Source organism: Orbicella faveolata, unplaced genomic scaffold (assembly GCF_042242905.1).
Source record: "Orbicella faveolata isolate gen_17 unplaced genomic scaffold, um_ofav_v1 contig_14, whole genome shotgun sequence".
Lineage (NCBI taxonomy): Eukaryota > Metazoa > Cnidaria > Anthozoa > Scleractinia > Merulinidae > Orbicella > Orbicella faveolata.
This window is the reverse complement of record NW_028301541.1, coordinates 7,674,079-7,699,553: the sequence shown is the minus strand read 5'-3', so window position 1 is coordinate 7,699,553 and position 25,475 is coordinate 7,674,079. Positions and strand designations below refer to the sequence as shown.

Here is a 25,475-nt window from a genome sequence, read left to right as displayed (position 1 = left end):
TTTTATTAGGAGAAACTACTTTTTCATCATTATCGATAAGACCATCAACAATAGTCCTTCACATCTGAACTAGGTAACTAATTATAAGGCAGGTCTGAAGAAGAGTATTGATCAAAGGGTCGGGTCATAAATAGGGTATCGAATTTTTGGTCAGGTCATACATAGGGCAGGGGAAATCGCAGATTTTGGTCAAAAATAGGGTAAGGGTTTTTGTGAAGCGGCCCGCACACCCCCACCCAATGTTTCTGGGCGTTGGGAGTTGAGATTAAAAAATAATAATAAAACCAATGTTTGTTTTTTTACAAATCGGCGCACGGCAAAATGACGCCATTTATTTTCTATTCATATGTACAACTCATGCATTACAACTTCTATACCTGTTTAGATCTAAGGTACTAAGTAACATAATGTCTGTTTGAAAAATGATTTCCACTCTCTCTTCCTACTATTGCGTTGGGTAATAACTGCAACTTTGAAAACTAAAAATTTTACTTTTGATTATTTGTCAGTGCCTAAGTAGAAAGAGGGGCCTTAAAGAGGTAAAATGAGAACTGGAATTTGGCTATTTTCTCACTGAGTTAGGGTCGCTGGGACCGGGAATCACAAACAAACATATGGACATGGGAATGGGATTTGGCAAAAAATCGACTGGGAAATGGGATTTGAGGAAACAGTGGGCTAGAGAATGGGGTTTATACTCCCCCCCCCCCCCCTACCCCTTTCAGAACCCTCTAAAAAAAGGCTATTCGCTCGTTCAGTCGTTGCCGAAACGTTCCCTGCTGGTGACGTAGTGATTGGTCGTTGCTAGGCGCGTAGATAGCAATCAATCAGAGGCCCTGACATAGCTCTAAAGAGACTCCATGGTGGTTCTGATTGGTCGTTACTTGGCGCGTAGATGGCAACCAATTAGAGGTTCTGACGTAGCTCTAAAGAAGCTCTATGGTCTTTCTGATTGGTCGTTACTTAACGCGTAGATAACAACCAATAAGAGGCTCGCTGTAAGGCTACCGCATCAGAGTGGAATCTTCGATGCCTCTCGAACGAGGGAAGAATTTACAAACACTTGAATAAAATAGTCAACAGTCAACTTTGCAGTCAGCTTTAGCTGGTCACCCGTTGGTTTTTGTTTGGAATGCTGCGTGACAAGCCAAAACGTTTGCAAAGCAAACCTAGTTAGATAAAATAGTACACCTTTGCGATGTAAGAACAAACCTGGTACTATGCTGTATGAGAGGCAAGTGTCATGAGTGCAAATCTCCAAAAGCACGGGCTTGAATATTTTTGGGGGGGAAGGGGTGGGAGAAAGTGCAGAAGACAGACATCGCACAAATTTAAAAGGAAATTTTGCATGAAGTCACTCATGACACTTGGAATTTAATTTGAAAAATACCGTTATTTCTAACTCAGTCGAGGAGACAAAGGCCGGTTTTTCGGAACATGTCCTTGAAAGTACTTGAAAAGTTACAATTAATCATTCATTAATTGTTGTTATACAATCAGAACATAGTTCCAGCCCTAACAAGTAGTTCGGAAACTGGTTTCAAGCATGAAGCAATGGGGGTATGTCAATGCTGCTTAGCAACTTTGAAGTCAAAAGCTGTGAGCTCAATCAATTCTCAAAGACGGGAATTCGCCTACGACTGGTGCTCGTTCAGCAAATTAACTATAAAAAAAAAACAGAAAACCTCTTTCTAATTCCTAATCCTCTTGGCGGACGCACTATCAGGTTATCTTAGCCTTTTTGTAAACGTCCTATCACTCAAGGCTAGTTTTCACTAAGACCCTGCCCACACTACGCCGGAGAAATTTGAAAACGGAGCTTTCTTTCTCCGGTTAGGCCGACCGTCCACACTAATCCGTCACGAAAACGGAGCTTTTCGAAAATGCTTCAAAACGGAGGGATTTTAAAACGCCGGCTCATGTTTTCGTGTGGACGGAAAACACTTTGAAAACGGAGCTTTTCGAAAACGATGGCGTCACGATAATCACGTGATTTCCCTGACCGAGTTTTCTTCAAACACAGATGCAAAATGACCGGTGATTGTTGTGTTCTTAAATTCCTCCGGCGCACTGTGGACGGAAAACATTTGATGCGTTTTCGGAGGGAAACCTCCGTTGTCAAATTCCTCTGGCTTAGTGTGGACCAGTCTAACACATGAGCATAAGAAACAGACGCAGACATAGTAAAGCAGGGGCGGATCCAGGATTTGTTTTTACGAGGGGTGCACCACTAAGGAATGATGTAACTGACTGGTGAGGTAAACAAATTTTAAAAGCGAATACGAAGAGGAAGGCTTCATCTCAAGGAGGAGGGGGTGCGCACCCCCTACACCCTCCCCCTAGATCCGCCCCTGGTAAAGCTACGAAAATATCCCGACAAATGGCTCCTCTTAACAGCTCCTTACTAAGTCTCCTTATGTTGCTTACGCTCATGCGCTTTGCTTATGCTACCTCTTCTTAACGCAAAACTGAAAAACATAAACTATCGTGGAAGGCAAATATAACTAAGACTGTTTCTTTTCGTCTCGTTGGTTTTCAGATATAGCAGCTATGCTTTCAGAAGTAGACTTAACGTTTTCCCTTGAGGTGTTAATATAACTTGGTTCTTCTCCATAATCTTCTGGAGCTAAATAGTCCTGCAAAGAGTCAAAATACGTTTATAGACTCGAGTTCAAGAATGTCAAACGTTTACTTGTATCAATAACATCAACAACATCAATTATTATATGGCTTGTGTTCGTAGCCGATATAACGCACGCTCTGATTGGCTAGCTCTAGGGCACTATTCTCCCAAAACCAAAGCAAAAAGCCATCTAATAAACAACTTATTAACCTCGAACGTTCGGTCTTCACGGGAAAACCTCAAACCTCGGTCATTTCGTATACGGCAAGGTCTCGGTTTGAGATTTTCCCGTAAAGACCCCACTCCCGGTTAATAAGTACTGAGTTAATAATTTGCTGTAAAAAGACCTCTATGTAATCTGTATAAATACTTTTAGGAAAATAATTTTCTCAAAAAATTACAGCATTTGTGTACATCCAAACAGTGATCACCTCAGCGAAGGTAGGGATTACAGCCGAAGAGTAGGCAGAAGAAGAGCTATTGCCTTCATGAAATTTTTCTTTTGTAACCTTTTAGGTAAAGAATATTACAAACAAAATACAGTATTTAGAGTGCGTCGAGGACTTTCACAGAAAAAGTAAAGGTAAATTGTCTTTAAAATCAATAGATTTTACTTTTTTCATGCCATCTCAAATTTAAGAAACACATTAGCGGTTCACCACAAATGTCACAACACTGCACGCTCTATATTCTACAGTGCGGCCCGCTTCCTGCACGAGAATTCCATTTCCTTTTCTTTTTTAAGACGAAGGGCGAGAGATGTGATGAACTCTGACCTAATTTACCTTATTTTCTTGGTCCGAGTCGAGAGTTTAAGACTAAACGTCAACTTACCGTTTCTTGTCTGAGCATTCGATGGAGTTCATCACTCAGCTCCTCAAATGTTGGTCTCGTCTTTGGATTTGCATTCCAGCAACGTAGCATTATAGCGTATCTGAGAAAAGGCAAAAAAACTTTCTTTAAACAACACCGATGCAGAAAGAAAGCGCCCGCTGAAAGCCGTGCTCCTACGACTCGACAGAAACACAGAATTACCACGAGCCGTTGCCTTAATGTTCAGGCCGGACAACCAGAGAGAATTTGCGTCTTGGTAATTGAAATAAACGAGTAATTTTCCTTTGATTTTCTCACAATTTTTACTAAAAGAAATAGAAAACATTGTCCCTGTACATCTGTCAAGTCAAATAGGAAACGTGTACCGTGTTTCTATCTAGTTTTAGTATAAATCTACTAGCGGTCTATTACGAATGCCGTTCTCTGATTGGCTACGCTACTCACTAGCTATTCTGTGATAGATAGTGAGTAGCGTAGCAGTGTGCGCTTCTTAACATAATGACGGCTGCTTCTTTGCGTTTTCGAGGTGTATGAAGAGGATTTAGATAAAGTTTTGAACGACTAGTAGATTTATACTAAAACAATTAGATTTATCGTTCTCGATTTCTATCCGTGATAGAAATCTTGGGCTGCACCCTCGTCAACTATCACTTGATAGAAATCTCGAGCTCATAATCCAATTGCTTAATAGAAACACTCGTGAAAGTTTGGGAGAACTCAAAACGCTCGCCTGTTGACAGTGTACACATTTCTAGTTCTCTTAAACTTCCTTTTGTGTTTGTATAACTCGATATAAGGAAGGAAAGTCACTTTTTATATCTCAAACAATGTATGCCATGTTTTCAGCACTCCCTAAGCCTCGTAAGATACAATCGCTCTCTCCTGTCCTCTTTCCTGTTTCAAGAGCCTTCGCTTTTACTGGCCAGCAACAGGAACCTGTCGCTGGCTAGTAGGACCGAAGGCTCGAGACTGATATAGCATGGTTTGTCCGCCATTTTGAATTTTCAGGTATGTGATGTGAAGTTTGGATGACCATATTTTGACAAGAGTTTTCTCTCAATCGTTTAGACCATTTTGAAAGTTTGAATAGGCATTCAAAACATAATTGTAAGATACAGTTTGCTTCAGTCACAGCATTTCTTGCTCAATGCTGTGATCTTGAATTAAACTTTGCTACCATTTTCGCGATAACTCGCAAGTCATTTTGCTTTGGAGATGGCGAAAAGTTCCAAAATTAGCTTAGTTTGGTAGATAAAAAGTTTGCTGGACAGTAGTCACTATTAATGAAAGAAAAAAGGTGATTAACAGTGACGAGGATTAAAATCAGTTACAAGAATCAATGATGCATTGTTTCTAAAAAAAAAAAGAATTTGTACCTCTTGGAATTTTTTATCTGTATTGTAATAATTTTATAGTGTTTAATGGCGTTTCAATATTTTGTCGTGATCGATTCAGTCTTATTAGCATATATTATGTTTCACCTTCCATGATAACTGCGCATATGCATTCAACCCCCCCCCCCCCCCCCCCCTCCATCCATTCTCGTCCAAAGAGCCTTGTTTTTTTAGAAACGCGGTCGGTGAAAAAGGGAAAAAAACGAGTAACTCTGAGAACAAGAATGTGAACTCACAAAGATATTAGTAAGCTTAAGCAATGATGACGGCGAGGACGAGGACGACGCCTAGTAAAAAATGAATTTAGATGTTACCTTCAAAATTCGTAGTAAGCTGGATCTGTTCAGTATGTCAATCGGTCGAAAAACTTGCTCGAACTAAATATTTAATGCCAGCATTCGATTTCAAATGGAAATACGAAAAATGAGCCATAGTGATTCATATTGACCAAGATAAGCGAAACATTTTTTACTACGTTGGTGTCTGGCAGAGGACGGTCATGAAATGTACCAAGGTTTATAATGCACGTGCATCAGGCCAGTGTTATGCAAAGTACGTAAGCCGTTCTCGCCGCAGTTGCGATCTTGGTTTGTTTATTGTATCGTTGATTATCTATGCGGTGCATCGCGGTCTATTGTACATTTGTCGTTTTACTTACAGCCAGTCCGTGCAGTAACGAGGTTTTTCCAAACGATGTCCCGCTTTCAGCTTGGTCAGTAATTCGTTTAAAACCATCCCGGCGTATGGCGCACAGCCTATAAAACGAAGATCACAGCAACGTGCAGGTTAGATTGAGGTGATCACATCAATGACATATTCTTTAAAGGAGCTACAGGACGGTTTGCGTGTCTTGAAAAGTTTAGCCTAAAGTTTTCAAGTTCGTCGCTTGTAATCCGAGTTAAGCTTTTCCATCCTTAACCATCCTCGTTCCTTTATGGTTTGTTATTATTTCTTTGGTATTTTCCTATCTTAGAAAAATACTATTTTCAGGTTTCCTTCAATTTCAGGTTATTTTGTACATGGCCAAAATACCGTGACTGAGCTCCTTAAATACTTGCATGTTATTGATTGCAAGCAGGCCATTTTATAACCAAGAGGTACCGAAAGAGGAATCATAATTTTGATTTTCGTGCCAAAAACCTGCGACTGTTGCATCACACAAAATTCGATTCCAGTCTGTTTTCTTACGTACGGCTGGGTAACTGTATCACCAGAAATCATAGAAAAACAACCTTAAGGCAAGTTCTGCTTTGATCATCCTTGTAACAAATGTCAGTGCTTGCGAGAGGGAGACAATGGAATGAATGGAAGGCAAAACAAATTCCAACTTATTTTAGAGAGCACCAAATCGTCACGCCCGTACATGATAAATTCCGCAGTGATAGTATATATTTCGCTTTTGTTTGGTAACCAATGGTCACGCAATCTTTGCATTGAGAGGAAAGTCTCCGTGACACAACGACACGAACGTTTGTGCTAAAGCTGTATATTAATTCTCACGAGGTAGAAGAGCTCACCTCCGGTTTCGATTTCCCAAAGCAGAACACCGAACGACCATCTGCGAAACAAAACAGCCTATAAGTCTGGATTTATCAAAGAAACTATGAATTAAGGGAATTCCGATAGTAAGCCCTGGGTTATACAATAGAACCCCGCCTTACGGCCACCCCGTTAATGTGGCCAAGTCGTTATTACGGCCACTTTCTTCTGGCCCGAACTAAACGTCAGTCAGTCATTTTCGTATTTAAAGAACCCCTTAAATTCGGCCACTCCGTTAATACGGCCAAACTTTTGTGGCCCGTTGGTGACCAGATAAACAGCGTTCCACTGTATTTCTTTATAAGACTTTTCTGGAGGGTTACAATATGGGGTCTCGTAATCGAAAGAAGTTGTAACTTTCTTTAAGAGCTAAAGCTATCTTATTTACAGTAGGGCCTATTTCTGGAGAGGAGACTACGGTATGTACTATGGTATATACCATACAGAATATGCCAAATGGCAAACATTTTCTCAGATCACATTAGACAAACAACTCACACGTCACTTTGGCTCGTGTAAATGCCTTGCTCCAGACACTCTACTGCCATCCATTTTGCCGGAAGCTTTCCCTGTGATCAAATAAAAGTAAGATATTAGTTGTGACATTGATGGCCTCCTGGTATTACCGTAAATCCTCGAATTAGCGCCTGGGGCACTTATTCGAGGGCGGCGTTTAATCGAGGCGGGGGGGGGGGGGGTGGGCGCTTATTTAATTTGTCCCAAATTGTGGCTTGACATGATCATTTTTCTAATGCATCATCTGCGCGTAAACAACAACATGAGCTGTTTATTGACATAAAAGCTGATCCTAAAGTTTAAATCACGGCACCGTTAGTACTTAACGTGTTCACTAAACGTGTCCACAAACTGAAACAATGTACAAATCTAATACTACATGACGAAAACTATACATCCTTTGTTGTCACATTACTCGTTCACAAAATAGGGGGGAGGGAAGAGGGAGCGCTTATTCGAGGGGGGGAGCGCTTATTTTAAATCTCGGCCGATAGGAGGAGCGCTTATTCGAAGGGAGCGCTTCTTCGAGGGGGGAGCTAATTCGAGGATTTACGGTACTTTGTGAAAGCCAACTAAAAAGGATCATAATTTCGTGCTCAGTAAAACTACGAAAGGAAAAGTGTTAAAGAAAAAAAGCGACTTGGTAACATGAGATAAGCTCATTGCTATTTTCATTGCACCGTACTACGTCAAAATTTCACCATCGTTCACGCTACAACAACAATCTCTATTTGCACTCTCTCTTGCCTTGTACTAATTACAGAAAAAAAGAAATTAGAAATTAGAGCACTGGCTGCCTGGAATAACCATAGAGGCTAGCGGAGCCAGGCAGCCTCATGTTCCACTGGAATGTTTGAACATATAAAATGATAATATCCGATTCAAACAATTATGTCTCTGAAGCTTAGCGATTCCTGTAAAAGAAAACACAGAAACTCATCAAGTACTCACTCGTAGTGAACCAACGTTCTCCTTGTCGACTGAACAACTCGCTTCTTTATTTCGCCTCGAGTGTAACACAATCACTTTGCAAACTATGACCTATCTATATCGTATGTTTAACGTCACGTTATTCCTTTCGCGCCAAAAATGCTGGAATAAAGGAAACCGGGGCAATACGTGTACACGTTTGTGACTAATACACTGAGCTGTTTAAATTTCATGTAGTTAACTAATAATCAATCATTGCATCAATCATGAGAGCGATTTATAGATGATCTTCTTACCGCGGTTTTCTTTTCGTAGACGTTGTCGGTGTAGATATCACGTGACAGACCAAAATCCGAGACTTTGGCTACCATTCCCTCTCCGAGAAGAACATTTCTCGCGGCTAAGTCTCTATGAGCGCACTGCAACCAAAAATAAAAGTTATTAAAACATCTGTATACCATGGCGACAGGGAAATATACTAAAAGGAGCTCAGTCACGGTATTTTGAGTTATTTTGGCCACATACAAAATAACCTTTCAATGGCAGGAAACCTGAAAATAACAGTTTAATAAGATAAAAAAAACACCAAAGAGAAAATGATAAACCATAAAGGAACAAGGAGAAGATTGACACGGATTACAAACGACGAATTTGAAAAATTGACGCTAAACTTTTCGATATCCGCAAACCGTGACTGAGCCCCTTTAAGAGTGATAAAGAAAATTGCTTGAGCCATTAGGCTCAGTTGACTAGTTGCCCGACTGAGCTTTCATACGATTTTTATTCATTAAATGACTGAGAAAATTATGAGCGCGTGCGCACTAATTTACACTGCAGTACAAATTACAAAGTAATGATAAATTTGCCTGCTCTCAGTTAATTTCCGTTATTCAAGTTCCTTAATCACGAGGTTTGACCAGAATCAAAGGATACTAGTACCCAGGTCTTCTCTTCCCGCTCACTCAATTTGGCGCCAAATGTCACAACACGACTGAGTGATATACACCTGTTACCAGGCTCTCGCATGTACTTCGCGCTTGCATGCGAAAGGAAGAAGTACAACGGACTAGGCTGTGATAAAATAATTGTTTTCCAAAAACAACAACGCTGACGTACCTTCATCGTAGCAAGATGTTTCATTCCGTCGGCCACGTCGCAAGCTATCCTCACTCTCTCCGCGGAACTTATGTCTAAGCTGTATTCGTTCATGTCTTCGTAATTTTGCTTTCGGCGATCACGAAGATGACGTAGGAGGTTGCCGTGTTCGGCAAATTCCACGATGATCATCAACGGTCCTATAAAGAGAGAGAAAAGTACATTTTGAGAGCAAATATTTTGTTCACTGTATTTAACTACAAGCTCGTCCATAACGAAAAGGACTGTGCTGATTGGTTGCCCCAGCGGTCTGAAATCCCAATTGCGGCACAAAGGGGCAATATACACGGCAAAACGTTGGTTGCACCTTATGACAAGTCTTCGACACGAGTTGTTTCGTGTAAATCAAGTCTACCGACTTGCTTAGGACACAAAAAATGTTGAAAGATTTTGAGACAAGTGTTAAAACCCTAAGGCAATCGTAGCCACAGACCGACTGTGGCTGTAATTGGAACCATGCAATGAGACAAGCTATGAAGGCACGGTGGCCTCATGGTTAGTGCGTTCGCCTTCGGATCGAGCGGTCCTGGTTCGAGCACTGGCCGGGGACATAATGTTGTGTTGTGTCCTTGGGCAAGACACTTTACTCTCACAGTTCCTCTCTCCACCCAGGTGTATAAATGGGTACCGGCGAATTTAATGCTGGGGGTAACCCTGCAATGGACTATCATCCCATCCAGGGGGGAGTAGAAATATTCCTAGTCTAATGACTTAATGTTACTGAAACCGGAAATAAGTGCCGGCTTGATGGGCCACTTGGCTTGACTGTATGCAGACTTTACCTAATGAGACAAGCTCATCGTTTTTGTTTAAATACGTCCTTTAAAGGATTTTGTTATTGAATTTTTTTACATTTTACCAGAGTTCACTCTGTTCTGTTTTATTTTCCAAAAATCGTAACCAGAATCTTCGTTCAACCTTGACCAGCGGTCGGAAAACGAGCGACCCTGAAAAGTTCTGGTTAGAAGACCGAAAATATCGGACTTCCGGTTGAATTGCGCATACCTAACTGACAAACACGTGGCTCGATTGGGACGCTAGTGTTCTACTCCCGCTTCTTTCCGGTGTGTTTAAAACCAATTAAAATCGAACCTGTAACGGAACTCTCGAGAGTCGTTCGTTTCGTCGCAATTGCGCAGTGAGGAACGAAGACTCGAGGAACGAGATTGGTCCTTTTTTATATCTGACTCACCTTCAGTTGAGCATGCGCCGATAAGGTTGACCAAATTAGGGTGATTACCCACCGACGTCATTATCTCTAATTCATTCAGCAAATCTTTAAAATCACTCTCTGTAGCAGTACCTGCAATGTGAGTAAGGACAACAAGTTTTGGATTACATTACAGCTGGACCCCGCACATTCGAACTTGGTTATTTCGAATTCCCCGTTATTTTGAGCTCAAAACCATTTCCCTTGGTTTTGCATTTCAGTCATTTAGGCCCAGGTCAAACGTCGAACTTCACATGAGACGAACTAAATTTCAAGTTGAGTCGATCCAAACGGGTAAAGCTCGACCGTTGGGTCAAACGTCGAACTAAATTTGAATTTAGATCGACCAAAACGTTCTTTCCGTCTGCGGAAAACAAATTGAAATCAATTTAAGGGATTTTTTTCCATGACACAACGACACAATTTGAAAAAGTCTTTCATCTTGTTCAATTTCAGATCAAAACCTTGAGCATGCGTAACTCACTCTATACCATACTATAGAAAATACTGCACAGCCAATCAGAATACAGAAAAGCCGTTTGTACACTCGATGGTATTGCTCCAAACCTTTCCGCATTGATTGTGTTGGCCACTGTATTTTCTATGGCATGGTGTAAAATAGTTATGCAGCTCTTTCTCTTGGTATACCATGGAATACCCCGCTTGTTACTTGTCCTTGGTATACGTACTCGCCTAAAGGCTCGTGTAATATTCCATGATATACCACTCGAAAGCGTTGTATAACTAATATATAGCAGCCCTTTTATCGCTCCTGTCCACTAGTATAGTAATTTTGAACTAAACCGGACCACAAGGTTTCTGTCAAAAAAATTTGCACTTATAGAATTCACACTTATGACTGTGCCTTTCACTAACTTTGCTTTCACTATTGGCACACTATATATGATAACACACCACTGAAACAACAAGGCGACAGCAACCGACGTTAACATAAGATCAATGAACATACGTTTCAGCTTCTTAACAGCACATGGTGTGACGTGACCGTCATCTTCAGTCAGTTCTCCCTTGACCACCATTCCAAACTCGCCCTCTCCGAGAATCTTCCCAAGAGTAAGGCGGTCACGTGGTATTTCGCGCCAGGCAAACGAGGCTTGAATTTGCATTGCTCTGGCGCCGTCCGCTGTTTCACCGGGGATTGGGGCGTAACGTTCTCGTCCAAAGGTCACGAATCGATCATTCGTGGCTTCTACTTGATTTTGCTAGAATGAAAAAGGAGAACATTTCAAAAGATAAGTTTTAAGGCACAACGTTTCCTGTTGAAGGCTGGTGCCAAACATAACAGGGGTTGCGATAGTTTGTTTACAAGACAGAGTACATCTTAAAGCTCAAAAGAATCACATTGGTTAGCAATGGTTACTAATGTCTGTGTAAAGCCAAGCAAGGTGTTTAAAATGAAAATATTGGTTTAAAATGAGGATATTGCTTCAATTGAGAAAGAATACTTATTATTTATTTAGTGTTAGCTATACAAGTGATAGTTGCAGCAACAGTGTCCCTCGCAGTTTCAGACAAGACTTTAAGAAAATAATAAAGGCCTTATTGGTATCAAAAGTGTTTCGCTCTGCTGTGCTAATAGGCCATTTCCGAATTACCTTTAACCTCTTTCTCAAAGGGAGTCTTGGTGCCCATCTTTTCATATGAAGATGAGGTTTCATTCACAAGCAAATTAAACTCATTTTCAACATGATATGAATGGTTGTGTACCAGGCCTCGCTTTGACAGAGAGACTTAAGGGCCTCCACAGACTAGTAATTTAGCTGACGAAAACTACATGTTATCGACAACTAAAAAACGTTATGTGTGAGATGAGTTGCGAGAACTAAACGCTAAATTTTTAGTTGTCGAGAACTAAGCAGTTTCCCTTTTCGAAAAAGGAAACTGCTTAGTTGTCAGCAAATATATTTTAACCGTTTTTACCGTGTGTGGGTTGGGCGACAACTAACGAAACATGACACATTTGAGCATGCGTATTGTATTATGAGCATGCTCAGTGAACGTTAGTTCCCAAGCTCTGGCTGGCCTGACTTAGTTATCGACAACTAACACTCTAATGTTGGAATGCCCACATCGGACACAATTAGTTGACGATAACATTTAGTTGTCGATGACAAATAGTCTTTGAAGGCCCTAAAGGCAACACGGCAGTGAGCTATTGGGACAGTAGAGTACAGAAGCAAAAACTGCAGATAGAACAGAATGTTGTTACTGACTGACCGGTTCTGTGGTGATTGGATTCATGGGTACTTCCTCGTCAGTGGCTAGGTATCCTGTCCTTTTTCCTTTCTTTTTCCATCTTCTGTACAGAATCACTGCTACGATTGCCAGTATTATCAATACCAGCAATGGAAGAACAATAGCTAAGGCCAATTCCGCTGCACTTCTTTCTGTAAGAATAACTTCATACAATAAGTGAACTGATACAATATCACTTTATTCACCGGTTATAACGCAGCCTTCCGAAGATTTCCGATCACCACTCGAGATATTCCGAAGATGGCATGTATTAAGACTTTCGAAGATTTCCGAAGATCACTCTATTTCTCAACGGTATATTTTATGTTGACAAGAAAAATTACATTTTAGTCAGATGTATAACCTTCATTCAAAGCCACGTTGGTCCCAAAAACAGATTGAAAAACCTGGCTGCTTTCCGAAAGAGACGTTAAATTTGATTCTTCAATGACATGGACGGCGTATCTAAAAAATTCAACCTCAAATTTTCATGTTTTTCGTGGTTTAAAGAGGGTTTTATACATCGCAAACAATTACATCAGGTATCATGTCATATGGAGTGACATAGCCCATGCAATAGTCGAATTATTACGGATTCATTTGGTCAGTTGTGTTGTTGAATTTAGGGGAAGAACCATTGATTGCATAAGCAGACTTTTTTTCAACTACAAAAATGAAAATAAACAATAAATTAAAATCAAAAGAAACATTCGATGTCACGTGACTTAGTGAATAAGTTTATGTCCTTCACATAGAAACAAAGTTTGAAACATACCTTTCTCAGTTCGCAGCTCTCCACTATCACTGGGTTTTCCTTTTCCATACTTGTTTTCAGATTTGAGTCGTACAAAGTAAACAGTATCAGGATCTAGGTCGGTAAGCCTGTGGTTCTCGCCTCGCGTGGTGGTGAACTGTGACCACTTCTTTGTTGCAAACTTTCTTACTTGCAGTGAGTAACTACTAATGGCATACATGTCGGAAAATTCAGGATGTGACCACGTGACAACTGCTTCAGTTTGTTTGACATCGGCTGACTGGACATTAACGGGTGGTGGGGGAAGCTCTGAAATGCAAAATTGAACAAACACATTCAAGAAATATGTAAATAAACAAACAAATAAACGCTGAATTGATAAGGATAGAATAAATCTGAATTAGAATGAGTCAGAGCAAGAAATGATAAACTTAATGAGTGACTGAATGAATGGATTAATTAATGAACGAACGTAGGACCGAACGAACGAACGAACGAACGAACTGAATGAACGAACTAACGAAAGAACGAACGAACGAACGAACGAACTGAATGAACGAAAGAACGAACGAACGAACGAACGAACGAACGAACGAACGAACGAACGAACGAACGAACTGAATGAACGAACGAACGAACGAACGAACGAACGAACGAACGAACGAACTGAATGAACGAACAAACGAACCGGACGAAGGAATCAATCAATGAATCGATCAGTCAACGAAAGATTCAATAAACGAACGATTCAATCAACCAACGAACGAGCGAAACATCATCAATACCACAACACAAACCTCTTAACTCAACGGTTGGCTTGACTTTAAGGTTGCCTATTTGACCAGTTTCCACTTTATTTCTGAGCGTTTTACCAACTTTGTTGGCGATCACCGCAGGTTCTTTGTCTTCACTTTTATCCACTTTAACAACAACTCGAAAACGTACCTTGACGCTTCCATTACTGAAACCAACCAATATATCAGTCAGAAGCGTATATTTAGGAGTTCATTAAGGTCGCACACACTAGGGGAAATTTTGCAAAGACATAAAGCGGGGACATGTTTCAGCGACAGTTTCCCTCGTGTAACATGTCTGTTTTTGTGAAAAAGTTCTGTCGAGGGCGCAAATTTTTGTCCCCGCATAACTCTTTCGCAAAAAACATTTTGGTCACGCAAAGTGTTGCATGGAATTCAGCCGGTTTGAATTTGTGCGTCATGAAGCAGGGACAAAGTGAACTCATTTTTCAATGTCGCATTGCGTGCACTGCTCTCGCAAATTGTCCTCGTTGCAACATAGAAATGAGCCAATATCCGCTTCGTGTTCACCTGCTTGCATACTGTCCCTGCAACACGCTTCCTATGCGTACACATGAAAGGAGCTTGTCTCCACTTCACGTCCCCACACCATTTTCCCATTGTGTGAGTGCCGACCTTAAAAGGGATATGGGGCAATTACCGTTTAACCCAAAATGGCACAAATTTCCTTAAGAAAGCAAATGAAACAAAATATGAGTAGGTCTGTAGCTAGCAATGCCAAAGACAGTTTACACTCACTAGAATCCAAGAATTACAACTTTTTCGAATCCTTCAATGTCTTGGAACAACGCAGTTAACTGCAGGGGAAAAACAAACAAAGTATTAACTTATTTAAGGTAAAAACGAAACTGGTCTTTTTGTATCGTGTGTAAGTAATGAAGCGATAAACATTTGCAATTTATAACTGAAACATTTCTTTTATTGTTCCCAAGAAAACATTTCTCGTTCGAAGATTCATTTTCATTCCTACTTTCTTACCTCTTGTTCAAGTTGCTTTTCTATTTTCTTGTATCTTATTGAAGACTTGTTTTCCAAATCTTTGTCAAACACTTCGTCCTCGATGGTAATAGCGACATCAACTCCTACCAGGTCTAATGATGGAATTGTTAACATAACTATTAAAATAACTCCCTTTAATAAATCGGTTACTTTAATTAAATTTATAATTCAACAAGGGAGAATCAAATAATTGTTTACAATTCGAGAACTTAACTATTGTCTACATTTTACCCGTAGTTTCTGGGGGTGTCATTAGCAGTCGGATTTTTAGCGAATTAGTGCATTTTGATCGAGCGTGTGACGACAGCGGAGGCTTAGGGAGAGAGGACAAAACCGCCCTAGGGGGTAGGAGCGAGTCCTCGCTCTCTCTTTCCAACACGAGTCATTTGTGACTCCAAAGATGGTCACGATACGCGATAACGCCTGCTCAGCAAAAACGACTGCAATGCATCCAAGCTTGTGTTCATGTATTTCTGTCCGAGCCCTTAGGTATGTAAAACAATGTAGAGGTTTGACCATCTGGTTTCTTTTTAACTTGCGCCACGCCTCCTCCGGAGACTCTCGTTGGGATCGTCACGCAATCTTTCCTCCCCCATGCAGGAGGAACGCGTGACTCTAGTCAATGTCTAAATTGTTTCAAAATGGCAAATGAGGTATTCCATTTTTACCTTCTTTGATGGTAAGGTTAACTCTCCTTTCATCCCGTCCCATGACATTGATTGCCACACATTTGTAAACACCTTGGTCAACATCACGGGTGTTAAAGATCAAGAGTGAACCGTCTTGTTGAAGAATTTTCCCTCTTCTACTTTTACTACCATCATCAAGGTCTTCACTTTCACCAAATGGAGCTGTCGCGTTTACAGCGTGACCGTCGGGTGTTATCCAACTGAATGTTGGTAGTGGAAGACCACTAGCGTGACATGTGAGTGTCACGTTTTCTTCAGTGCCAGTTTCGGTTGGTGGATCAACGTAGTAGATTGAAGGTGGGGCTAAAAATAGAGGTCAAATGTTAAAAGGGCTTTGTCACGTTAGTTGGACTCTTTTGTAATGTCACTCTTAAAACAAAACGAGCAATCAAAGTGATGGAGTGCGAATGCGAAAGAACACAAAGAATAACGATTAAGTGTCTTAATATACTGCCGTGGCCCATGGCTCACTTTTAAAATCATTGAAGGTCTAGTGCTCAAGTGTCTTTGCAAGCACTTATGGGATTGTTTCGGGGCACAATGAACACGGGACGAAATGCCGACTGGAGTGGTTGCTGATTGCAGTGGGGATTTCAGAGTTAATAATAAGCTAGAGAAGGCATAAGGCATTATAAAAAAAACACATTCCCTTCCCCTCAGGTTATCGTGCATTTTCAAATCTGCGTTAAAACAAACAACTCATTTCCTCGCAAAAAGAAGAGAACTTTTCAACAATATTAACCCTGCTATATCACAAAACTGTGACTAGGGTATGTAAAAGATAGTAATGCTGCGGCACATTCTGATGATAGTGACATATTTTACGCAGTGATTCATCTACCAGCGCGTTCCAGGGTTCAAAATAGCGGCCGGTCAACGGACAATGTCCGGCCAGAATGGTGACTTGACCGGCCAAATACTTCACTCGCGGGTTCAATCTCGTTCCCAGAGTCTTCGTTCCCCTTGACCAGCGGTCGGAAAACGAGAACTCTGGGAGCAACCATTTCAGGCATGCGCCATAGATGCAGACAGCGCAGTGAAACCGGATGGGCAGAATCACCAGAATTCGGTTATCTCCTGGTTATTTCAAAATGGTTGCTCCCTGAGCTCTCGTTTTCCGACCGCTGGTCAAGGGGAACGAAGACTCTGGGAACGAGATTGTCGCGGGTCATGTTGACCGGTCACGTCATGTTGAGTCGGTCACGTTGTTCACTCTTGAATAAATAATCAAATCGTCAACGGTAAATCTTTGATTTCCAATCCCTTTTTTATCATGACTTCTCATAAAGAAGAGAACTTTTCAACAACATTAACCCTGCTATATCACAAAACTGTGATAACTCCTGACTGATACCAAAACACACCTTGACAGAGTACACCATCACCAAAATATCCATCAAGACAGGTACAATTATACGAGCCAAGGGTGTTGGTGCATTTTGCTTTCTCGTGGCACTCGTTGAGATCAGAAGCTTGGCATTCATCAAAGTCTGTTTCAAGTGTAAAAAAACAACACCCCATCAAAAAGGGAGAGGATATGTGCAACATACATGAAGTATATTTGTAAAAACATCATCACTTGAATGTAGTTTTTACAGTAACTGTCTAATTTCTCGCGCGCTGATTGGCTCATTTTTATCATCAATAAGAGTACAGACGGATAAGATTTATGCAAGCTTTCAAGTTCAACTTTCAGCTGTCAAACTCTCAACGTTCTAACCAATGAGATTTTATGGACTTTTTTAAGTAGCCAATCAAAAAGCGAGAAAAGTTATTGACAATGTTCGCGTCGTTCTGAATAAAATTCACTTATCTATGTTAACGGCAAGTTTACGGCGTCTTTTCTCCTCATTTATTCCCGGCATTTGACCATTTTGGGGTCTTGTTATTGTACAAAACAAATTGACGTCAGTTATTTAGGCGTCTGTCCTCTTATTGAAGTTTACTGCGGAACCACTCGCCAGCGGCTCGTGGTTCCACAGCCACTTTGACAATGTTATGACGCAATTTATCATCAATCAGGGACAGACGCATAAAAATCTGACGTCAATTTGTTATTTTGCATTAGTAGACCTTAGTAGGCCGCGCGATTCGCTCAATTAAAGTGCTCTATAAATCCTTTTTACCAAAAACTAAATAGCATTTAATTGTCCTTGAATCTATCTATAAAAAGTCAGGCATCGAGTCTTGAAAATTGAGACTCAAGATATATATATCGTCATGGTGTCTGTACTTGTCTTCTCTACCTCACAAAAAATATAGGTTACAAAAAAAACAACAACGGACAGAGAAAACCAATATAATTAAGGTTTTAAAAAACGTGGCAATTATTTCATTTCACTGAGCGCCGTTGGAAAAGAAAAGTATATTGCTATATATATTTTTTTTTTTACAAGGGGACAAAAAAATTGCGCAAAAGTAAAGAATCTAAGGAACACCTTTTCGTTTTTCTCTCTAAAGAACTTTGATTCTGGACGAATGCTACGCAGTCAGATAAATTCAAAATAATAAAAACAGCGCAAGAAGAGCACATAAATACAGCAGCTGGAAATAACGAAACGAGCAGACAAAAACAAAAGGCTAGAGTGTACCTGTGGATTGAACTGAGCTGGGGTCCACTTGATATTTTCCCAAAGCGCCACTTTTCAGGGTGGTGTTTATGAAGGCAACCAGCTGCCGCTGATCGAATTGAGCCTCCGCGTCTATCTTAATGAGCATGCTCGATACCACACTACCATTGCTTGGCAAGAAGAAACAAAAAAAGCGAAAGGTTAATCAGGTAAAGCCAATAATTAAACGAACGTTTCGCCTGACTTTTACCGTATAACTTCAACCGTGTCATTTGTGAAACACATACAATCAGCACGTAAAATTAGCCGCTATTAAAAACATCTGAAGACGGCAAACTTTTTTAGTCACCGCAAGAAAAGGAATAATAAAACTTTTGGCGAAATCCTAAAAGTTTACGAAGTTTTAACGTTGTTTTCCGTTGGGGTCACTACTTTTGGGGATCCGTTGCCCTCGCAACTCTGCAGTGTAGACTGACAACATAACGTTGGATTTAGAACAAAAAAAAACATTAGCAAATCCTAGAAGCTTACCTGAAAGATAGCGTTGTAGCTGCTACAAAGAATCGTCCAAAGTTTGACTTTGATTGAGTGAATGTTTTCTCTAACTACGAAAAAGAAATAGTTATTGAAGAAAAAACAAACTTAGCCTTCGACTCTATTTGAGAACAGAGTCCGCTGGCGAAGCATTGTGACACCCTTTGCTCCATGAGGAGCCTAAAGGATTAAATATAAGACAGTCCAAAATATTAAATGTAGAAATAGCATCAACTTGGAAAAAAATCCGACTTCCAGATGGGATTTGAACCCACGACCCTCCGTGATCTAGCCAGCTGCTCTAACCACTGAGCAGAATGGCAAAATACGTTTAGATTACTTTGTCGGACTAAGTTATCCCCAAAGAGTTTATCACGACAATGATGATCTAAAAATAACTCAGAGGTCAGTCTCTGTGTGCAACAGGTGACCACTCTCCTAGCTTCATGCTCTCCTGCTGACAAGGAGTTAAGCAACCTCGTTTCCAGTTTCTTTCATATTCCCGCCCTCTGGGGCTGGGAGAGAGAGACTCCGGGAACGTTGGGAGTTTAGAGGCGGGAAAACGGAAGGAATATAAGTTAGAAAACACGTTAACGTGGAGCATAATAATCTGTACCTCGAGTTCTAAACCGTCCGACAAAGATTTGAAGGACGGGGATTCCTTGTCTTTAAGTCCTGCCGAAAATCTCTCGCTTGTTACCCTGAATGACACTACGAAGTTAGTTGTCCTTCTGGAGTCTAACAAAGCAAAGGACAACGTTTAGATTAAACAAAAAAGTACAAATCAAAACAGATTTTAAAAAAAACAAACAAACAAACAAATGCTAGCTTTATGTTTTTTTACGGATTGGTAATTCATGAAGATTCCAGAATGTTTCCTAATCAGGAGCCTCAATGGCTCCTGGTCCTAATGTAGTTTAATATCGAAAAGCGCCACTCTGATGATTTCTTTTTCAGCAGAATCCGCACTAGAAAACCAGTTTCAATATCTAGTTTGTGGTCGTATCTTAATCACGTAATTAATCTGTCCTACCCACCCCGCCCCTGCTTCTCTTCATCCTTCAAAGAGCAAGCCTCTACAAGGACGTAAAATCTGAATTCAGAAATTTGAGTAAACGTAGCAAGTACTCCCGGCGGGGGGGGGGGGGGGGGGGGGGACTCCCGTATGAAAAGGGCGGAGGTGCTCGTCGTACATTTCAGGGGTTAAAAACGCAGTTTTGGTGCCTCTTAGAGTGTTCAGCCTCAAAAGTTCCACAGCGAGAGCTTTTGCGGGACCTTTTAGGGAACTGAGCCGACAAATTATGACAGGAGATAATGTGAATTATTTCATATATACTTCACATCAGGAGATAATGTGTTGTTTAAGAATTGGTATCTCTTAGGGGTGAAAAACATTTCAAGCCGCGCCCACAAAACAAGATCTTGGTACCTCTAAGGGATTCTTTTCAAAATTTCCGACGAGCACCCCCGTCTTTTTTAGATGGGAGACCCCCCGGGCAACTACAACGAGGCCTTTTTACACATAGCAAGAATTTCAGCCGTCTCTTTGAGTCGCGCTATCTTACCCTTGTGCATCTCAAGTAATCTTATGATGTAAAACTTCTTGCTTTAATTTTTCAGTTACATTTTTAACACAGAACTAACCTTTTGGTAAAAGCTGGATAACCTGTATTTGTTTTCTACTTTGTGTACACTTGTCTTCAACCGTCCACTCTCGATCCAGTCTCCCCACCTCGTCCGAGCAGTCGCCTCTGTATGAATCGCGGTGAGTGACTGTCACGTTTCTAGGACACTTGCTTGCGGTCACCTGAACGTTTCCAGTAAACTCTGGAACAAGATATTTCTTACGCCTGCAGGTGAAAGCCGTGTCGTCTGGAAAAGCGATTACGGGATCTTGCGGTGTGCTTATCTTTATAAACTGGCTAAGCGAGAGAACATTTTCACAAGGGTCTTCAATAGTCCACACGCGCTTAAACACATGCTCGCATTGTTGCCGCGGACTTACGATGCTGTCTTTGTGGGAGATGACTGTCTGTCCCCCACGTATTTTACAGACGCCTTGTGCCGAGCCGGTTGCAACGCCTGTAATTCCCGTGTTGGCTACAGTTGATGCCCCGCTACACGACAGCAAAGGCGTTGTCACGAAATCTCTCGGTACTTTAAAGTTAGGCTTTGGCGTGGCAAGATCTTCGTCGATGCGAGAATCACCATCATCGTCAACGCCATTGGCTAATTCTTCGTCTGTGGCGCCATCGCAGTCGTTATCGATTTTATCACCGCCTGTTGTGTTCGTTGGTAAACAGTCCCAATCTAATGGCTGTAGCCATTTCATGCCGACTGGAAAGGAAAATAATTTTTGTGAAGCCATACCGTACAGAACAGCTGAAAACGTATAATTAGCCAGTGGATTCTTGTAATAAACATGGTACACACCATCACTGGCGAGGTGTAGAGAAGCTCTAGAGAAACCTCCGGAAATAATTTTCCAGTCGATGCCGAGATCATCCGCGCCTTTTACACGAAGACCACTTCGAAATCTGGTGTCTATGACAACATTTAGGTAACTATCAAAAGCGTTGCCAGTATCGTCTTTAGGAACATAAACTGTGTAATCATTTGAGTACCATTTTTGGGGGGGTACTAAACTCATGGATGGACTCAACTTGAGTGTGTCGCTTCCTTTGGAGTATTGTACAACAAGACTTGGTTGAGAAGTTGATATGACTAAAGAAATATTCCAAGGTGCTTCAATGATATATTTATCTCCTTCGTTTAGCATGGTTTTGTACTGCATGTCAACATGGACAAGCGTAGTTTGCTCTGATGCTATGACATGAAATTCATCTCCCCCCTGACGGTTAGGCGTAGGGTTAGTTATAAATTCTAACCCCCAGTTGCTAACAGGGGGGATCTGTTCCACTAAGTGATTGCATGGCTGTCGATTCTTTGGCACCATGGCACAATCGTTACCAGAAAACACAGCGATTGGTTTCGATGACCTCACAATAGTACCGCTGAGATCAGAATCGCCCAGCACTTGAAATACATCTAACTCGTTCAAAGTATCGTTGATGAGGCCACCGTTTACATACCTCACCTCACCATAACGAACTCTACCATTCCTTGGAAGCCGTAACTCAAAAGATACAAAAGTGTTATCTTCCGTTGCTACAACCTGCACGATAGCGTTAATTGCCACGAAAAAGGTCGGAACAATGTAGTACATTCCGAGAGTGTCCACAGGCAGCCCAAGAAACCCTTCGCTCGTCCTACTCAAGATTGACAGTCCTTGCACTGACATGGGTTTATTCGCAGTAATCCGTATACCTTTCTTTTTCTCGATCCCAGTGGACCCAATTGTCCGCGTACTTCCGGGTAGTGTAATTTTTTGAATTCCTCCAGCTTTCAAGTTAAACAGTGTGTCGGACTGTTGCAGGAGGGCGGGAACATGGACACGACCTTGAACGTCCTCAAAGCTGGAGATGTAAAGGTTATTTGTTCCACCCATGTTGATGGGTGATCGTCCGGGCTGCGGCATGAAACTAACCACAAACTCTTTTCCTCTGTGATCAACTATGTCTGAAAAAGAAACAGAACGAAAACTGATTCATCTTCTCTAAAGTTCGTGCGACACATTCAACGAAGTCTGCATGTGGTTCTGTGTTATTGAGGGCAAAAAGTGCCTTGTTAAAGCCCCTTCTGGAAATTATCCCCGGATACAGGCTTCCTCCCCCCACCCCCAATCCCCCCCCCCCCCCTCCACGCCGATGACTCGCCCTCTCAGGTAAGCCGTTCCGTATTCCACCGCCTTCCGAGCGAAGACACTGGCAAGAGTTCGGTTGTAATGGAGTTTTGATCTTCGTATTGGACAACAATACATTGCTGATTTCAGCGCCACATTTCAAATTGTTCGGCTAATACTCAGCTCATTACCTAATTAAGCAATCGTGCTGTTTATTTTTTCTCTAAACTTCCGTCGGATAATAGGCCCCCGCCTTCTTCCCCCCCCCCCCCGCTCCCCCCTTCCTCCTCCTCCCCCCTCTCCACCTCCTCCACAACCATTGAAACAAACGAACAAATTAACAACAAAGCCTATCCCAAATTTCGCCAAATTTCGAAAAGCTCAGTCTTTTGAGAACAAAAGAAAAAATATTAATAACAATTCCCCTGAATCGTATCAATGCCGCAAACTGAAAATGAACAAAAACTAAAACACGGCGTGATGAGGGCACTATGAATAGCGTAACTGACGCAGTGAGGAAAAAAAAAACGATTACGTTGACAGAATAAGCTTTTATTATTACTACTGCAAATGAAGATCACCAGACCATAAATAGAAGCTTGACATGCATGAATAATAACTTGAAATCCTGTCACATTTCTCAATTAGGAAATTTACATACTTCCCAGCGCACAATTTTGCTGGGTTTACAAAAACGTTATCACACGTTCTCCGAAGACTACGAAAACCAACTGTTCAAAAACAAAGCAAAAATACTTCCGGACGAAAAATACTTTCAAATGCACGCAGGAATGATACCAGTGAGGACCATATTATTTATATAGCGCCTTCCTTCAGCTTTCAGCATTACAACTAGTTTTGCTTGAATGTGGATGAAAAGTCAGCACGTACTAAGAGAACCATAGACTACATGGTATTTAAGAAGGCAAGGATTATGGCAATTGTCCTCCACACGAAACGTTTTTAAAACTAACAACAACCTTCTTTCGGAGTGACGATTGACAAATTGAACCGAATTTTAAAAAGTTGTTATCGTAAGATTATAATTTCGACATGCTTCAATGATTTTCAGAACAAAGACTCAGAGCAGACAGTCACAATAGTGGGATGCCATTACATAAACATGATGAAAGGCAGTGGAGGAAAAAATGTCTTCCTCCTAATCATTCAAATAAAGTTTTTAATAGCTCTGATTTGTCAGCTCGAGAAGTTTTCATATAACTGCTTAATTAACGGAGTAACAATTAAGCTCACATGTGTTATGCTATTTTGTGAAGCAACCTTGAGTGCAGCCAACGTTGAACTTTCAAGCCCGAGAACTTTCAAGTCCGACAAATGTACAGCACATTGAATGGCATGATAACGTATTACAGACAGATGTTTTTATGTTATAGTTTTAGCGAAATCGGTGAACGAACAGTGTAGGATTTCATTTCCATCCGATTTTATTACGCATCGCATAACCAAGATTTGTGTGCGTGATCGTGCAGTGAATGTTAAGTTATGTCGCAATTTGACATACCTTGAAAGCTGATCTTTGAAGTCAGCATCAGTAGAAACACCACTGAATAGAACTTCACTCCAGCCATGTCGTTTAGTTCTGTCCCACGATTTCGAAGCAGCTCATTTCCTCAAACGCAGAGAGATCTAAATACGGTATGCTCGGCCAAATGCTGTGAGAGCTTTTTTTCCGATACAGGATATGACGAATAACACACCCAGATCACCGGAAGTCGATCGAGACAAACGACTTCGCATGACAGTCTGATGAGGATGTGGAACTGATCCAAGAGTAACAGAAAGGAAAATTGAATAAAACTTGACAACGTTTGACAATTCAAAAGCCTTAGAGTTCCGAAAATTGCAGGAAATTGCAAATGTTTATCGAAATGTCACACAATAGTTCATTCTGCCGGAATGAATGGTTTCTACCGGGTTAAGGCTGCAGCAGAAAATGTCACGGGACTGTCGCTGTGAATCACCGCGATATTAATTTGAAAACAACACCATTAAGTCAAGCATGATAAGTGCCAGAAACAACGCAATATAACAATCGTATTTACATAACTGCATGAAAGAATGTTAATTCTCCCATACAACAGTGGGTTTTTTTGAAACGTCATACGTCACGCAACTCTCGGAAGTTACAATACACAATTTTTTATAAGAAATTTTTTTTCCGGCCGAGGCTGAATATTCTTATTTTTCTGCAGATTTTAGGCTGAAAATATTCTTGTGAATATTCTTGCCATTTCTGTTTTCGAATGTATTTGGTGTCTGGGTGGTGTTAAAGTAATTTTGGAGCCAGCCTGCAGGCATTAAAGTCCTTAAAACCTGATATCACGCACATCGCACATAACTTCTTTCAGAAATGTTATTAGCATCAAACATAAGGCTAGTGCTGCCATTTAAAGAAAGGAACAATTTCATACAGTTTAGTGAAAAACATATAATTGTATTATATTTACAAATTTTAAACACTCAAAATTATACTCTTTTCAAAATCCCAGCCTCGGGTATATTCTTAAAATATCTTACAAATTCGCAAATTTCAGCCTCGATATTCTTATAAAATATATTCTTATAAAAAATAAAGTGTGTAGTTAAGGAGCTCCACAAGTAGCTCGACATTTGTCTAAAAAAATCCCAGAAAGGCATTTTTTTCGACCAAGTTGCTATATTGTTATGTATCGATCAAACAGAGACATCAACATCCCCTCGGGCATTTGACTACAGTAGTTCCCCCGCCCCCTTACCCCCGCGTTAGAGTTTGGAGCTGATGCAACAATCACCGTTTCTTTTCGTCACGTGGTCGGTGAAACATTTAAAGACGAGCATCTCTGGGGACGAGAATGCATTCATCAAGCGACATTGTAACTACAATTCAATTTACACTGTTATTCATTCTCGAATGT

At 40.9% G+C, this 25,475-nt stretch overlaps 1 protein-coding gene across 1 annotated transcript; it reads right to left on the bottom strand.

The window, feature by feature from the left end:
• Nucleotides 1-290: 290 nt before the first annotated feature.
• Nucleotides 291-24,297, bottom strand: LOC110068516 (uncharacterized). Its single transcript, XM_020775894.2, has 21 exons — nt 24,083-24,297; nt 20,463-22,397; nt 19,435-19,556; nt 18,816-18,889; nt 18,306-18,454; nt 17,079-17,204; nt 15,694-16,017; nt 15,005-15,117; nt 14,765-14,823; nt 14,009-14,172; nt 13,233-13,520; nt 12,440-12,609; nt 11,172-11,424; nt 10,184-10,294; nt 8,953-9,131; nt 8,133-8,255; nt 6,889-6,959; nt 6,369-6,409; nt 5,510-5,606; nt 3,458-3,557; nt 291-2,636 (listed from the first exon to the last, which is right to left on the bottom strand). Exons 1-21 carry the CDS (start codon nt 24,147-24,149, stop codon nt 2,505-2,507), a joined length of 4,698 nt encoding a protein of 1,565 aa, XP_020631553.2. The 5' UTR covers nt 24,150-24,297; the 3' UTR covers nt 291-2,504.
• Nucleotides 24,298-25,475: the final 1,178 nt, after the last annotated feature.

Excerpts from the sequence above, each read along its gene's own strand:
- LOC110068516 (XM_020775894.2), bottom strand. The coding sequence starts at position 24,149 with ATGGCTGGAGTGAAGTTCTATTCAGTGGTGTTTCTACTGATGCTGACT. Across the intron at positions 22,398-24,082 it reads TTCAAAGATCAGCTTTCAAG|ACATAGTTGATCACAGAGGA; the intron begins GTATGTCAAATT and ends TTTCTTTTTCAG. Across the intron at positions 6,410-6,888 it reads TACACGAGCCAAAGTGACGT|ATGGTCGTTCGGTGTTCTGC; the intron begins GTGAGTTGTTTG and ends TTTGTTTCGCAG.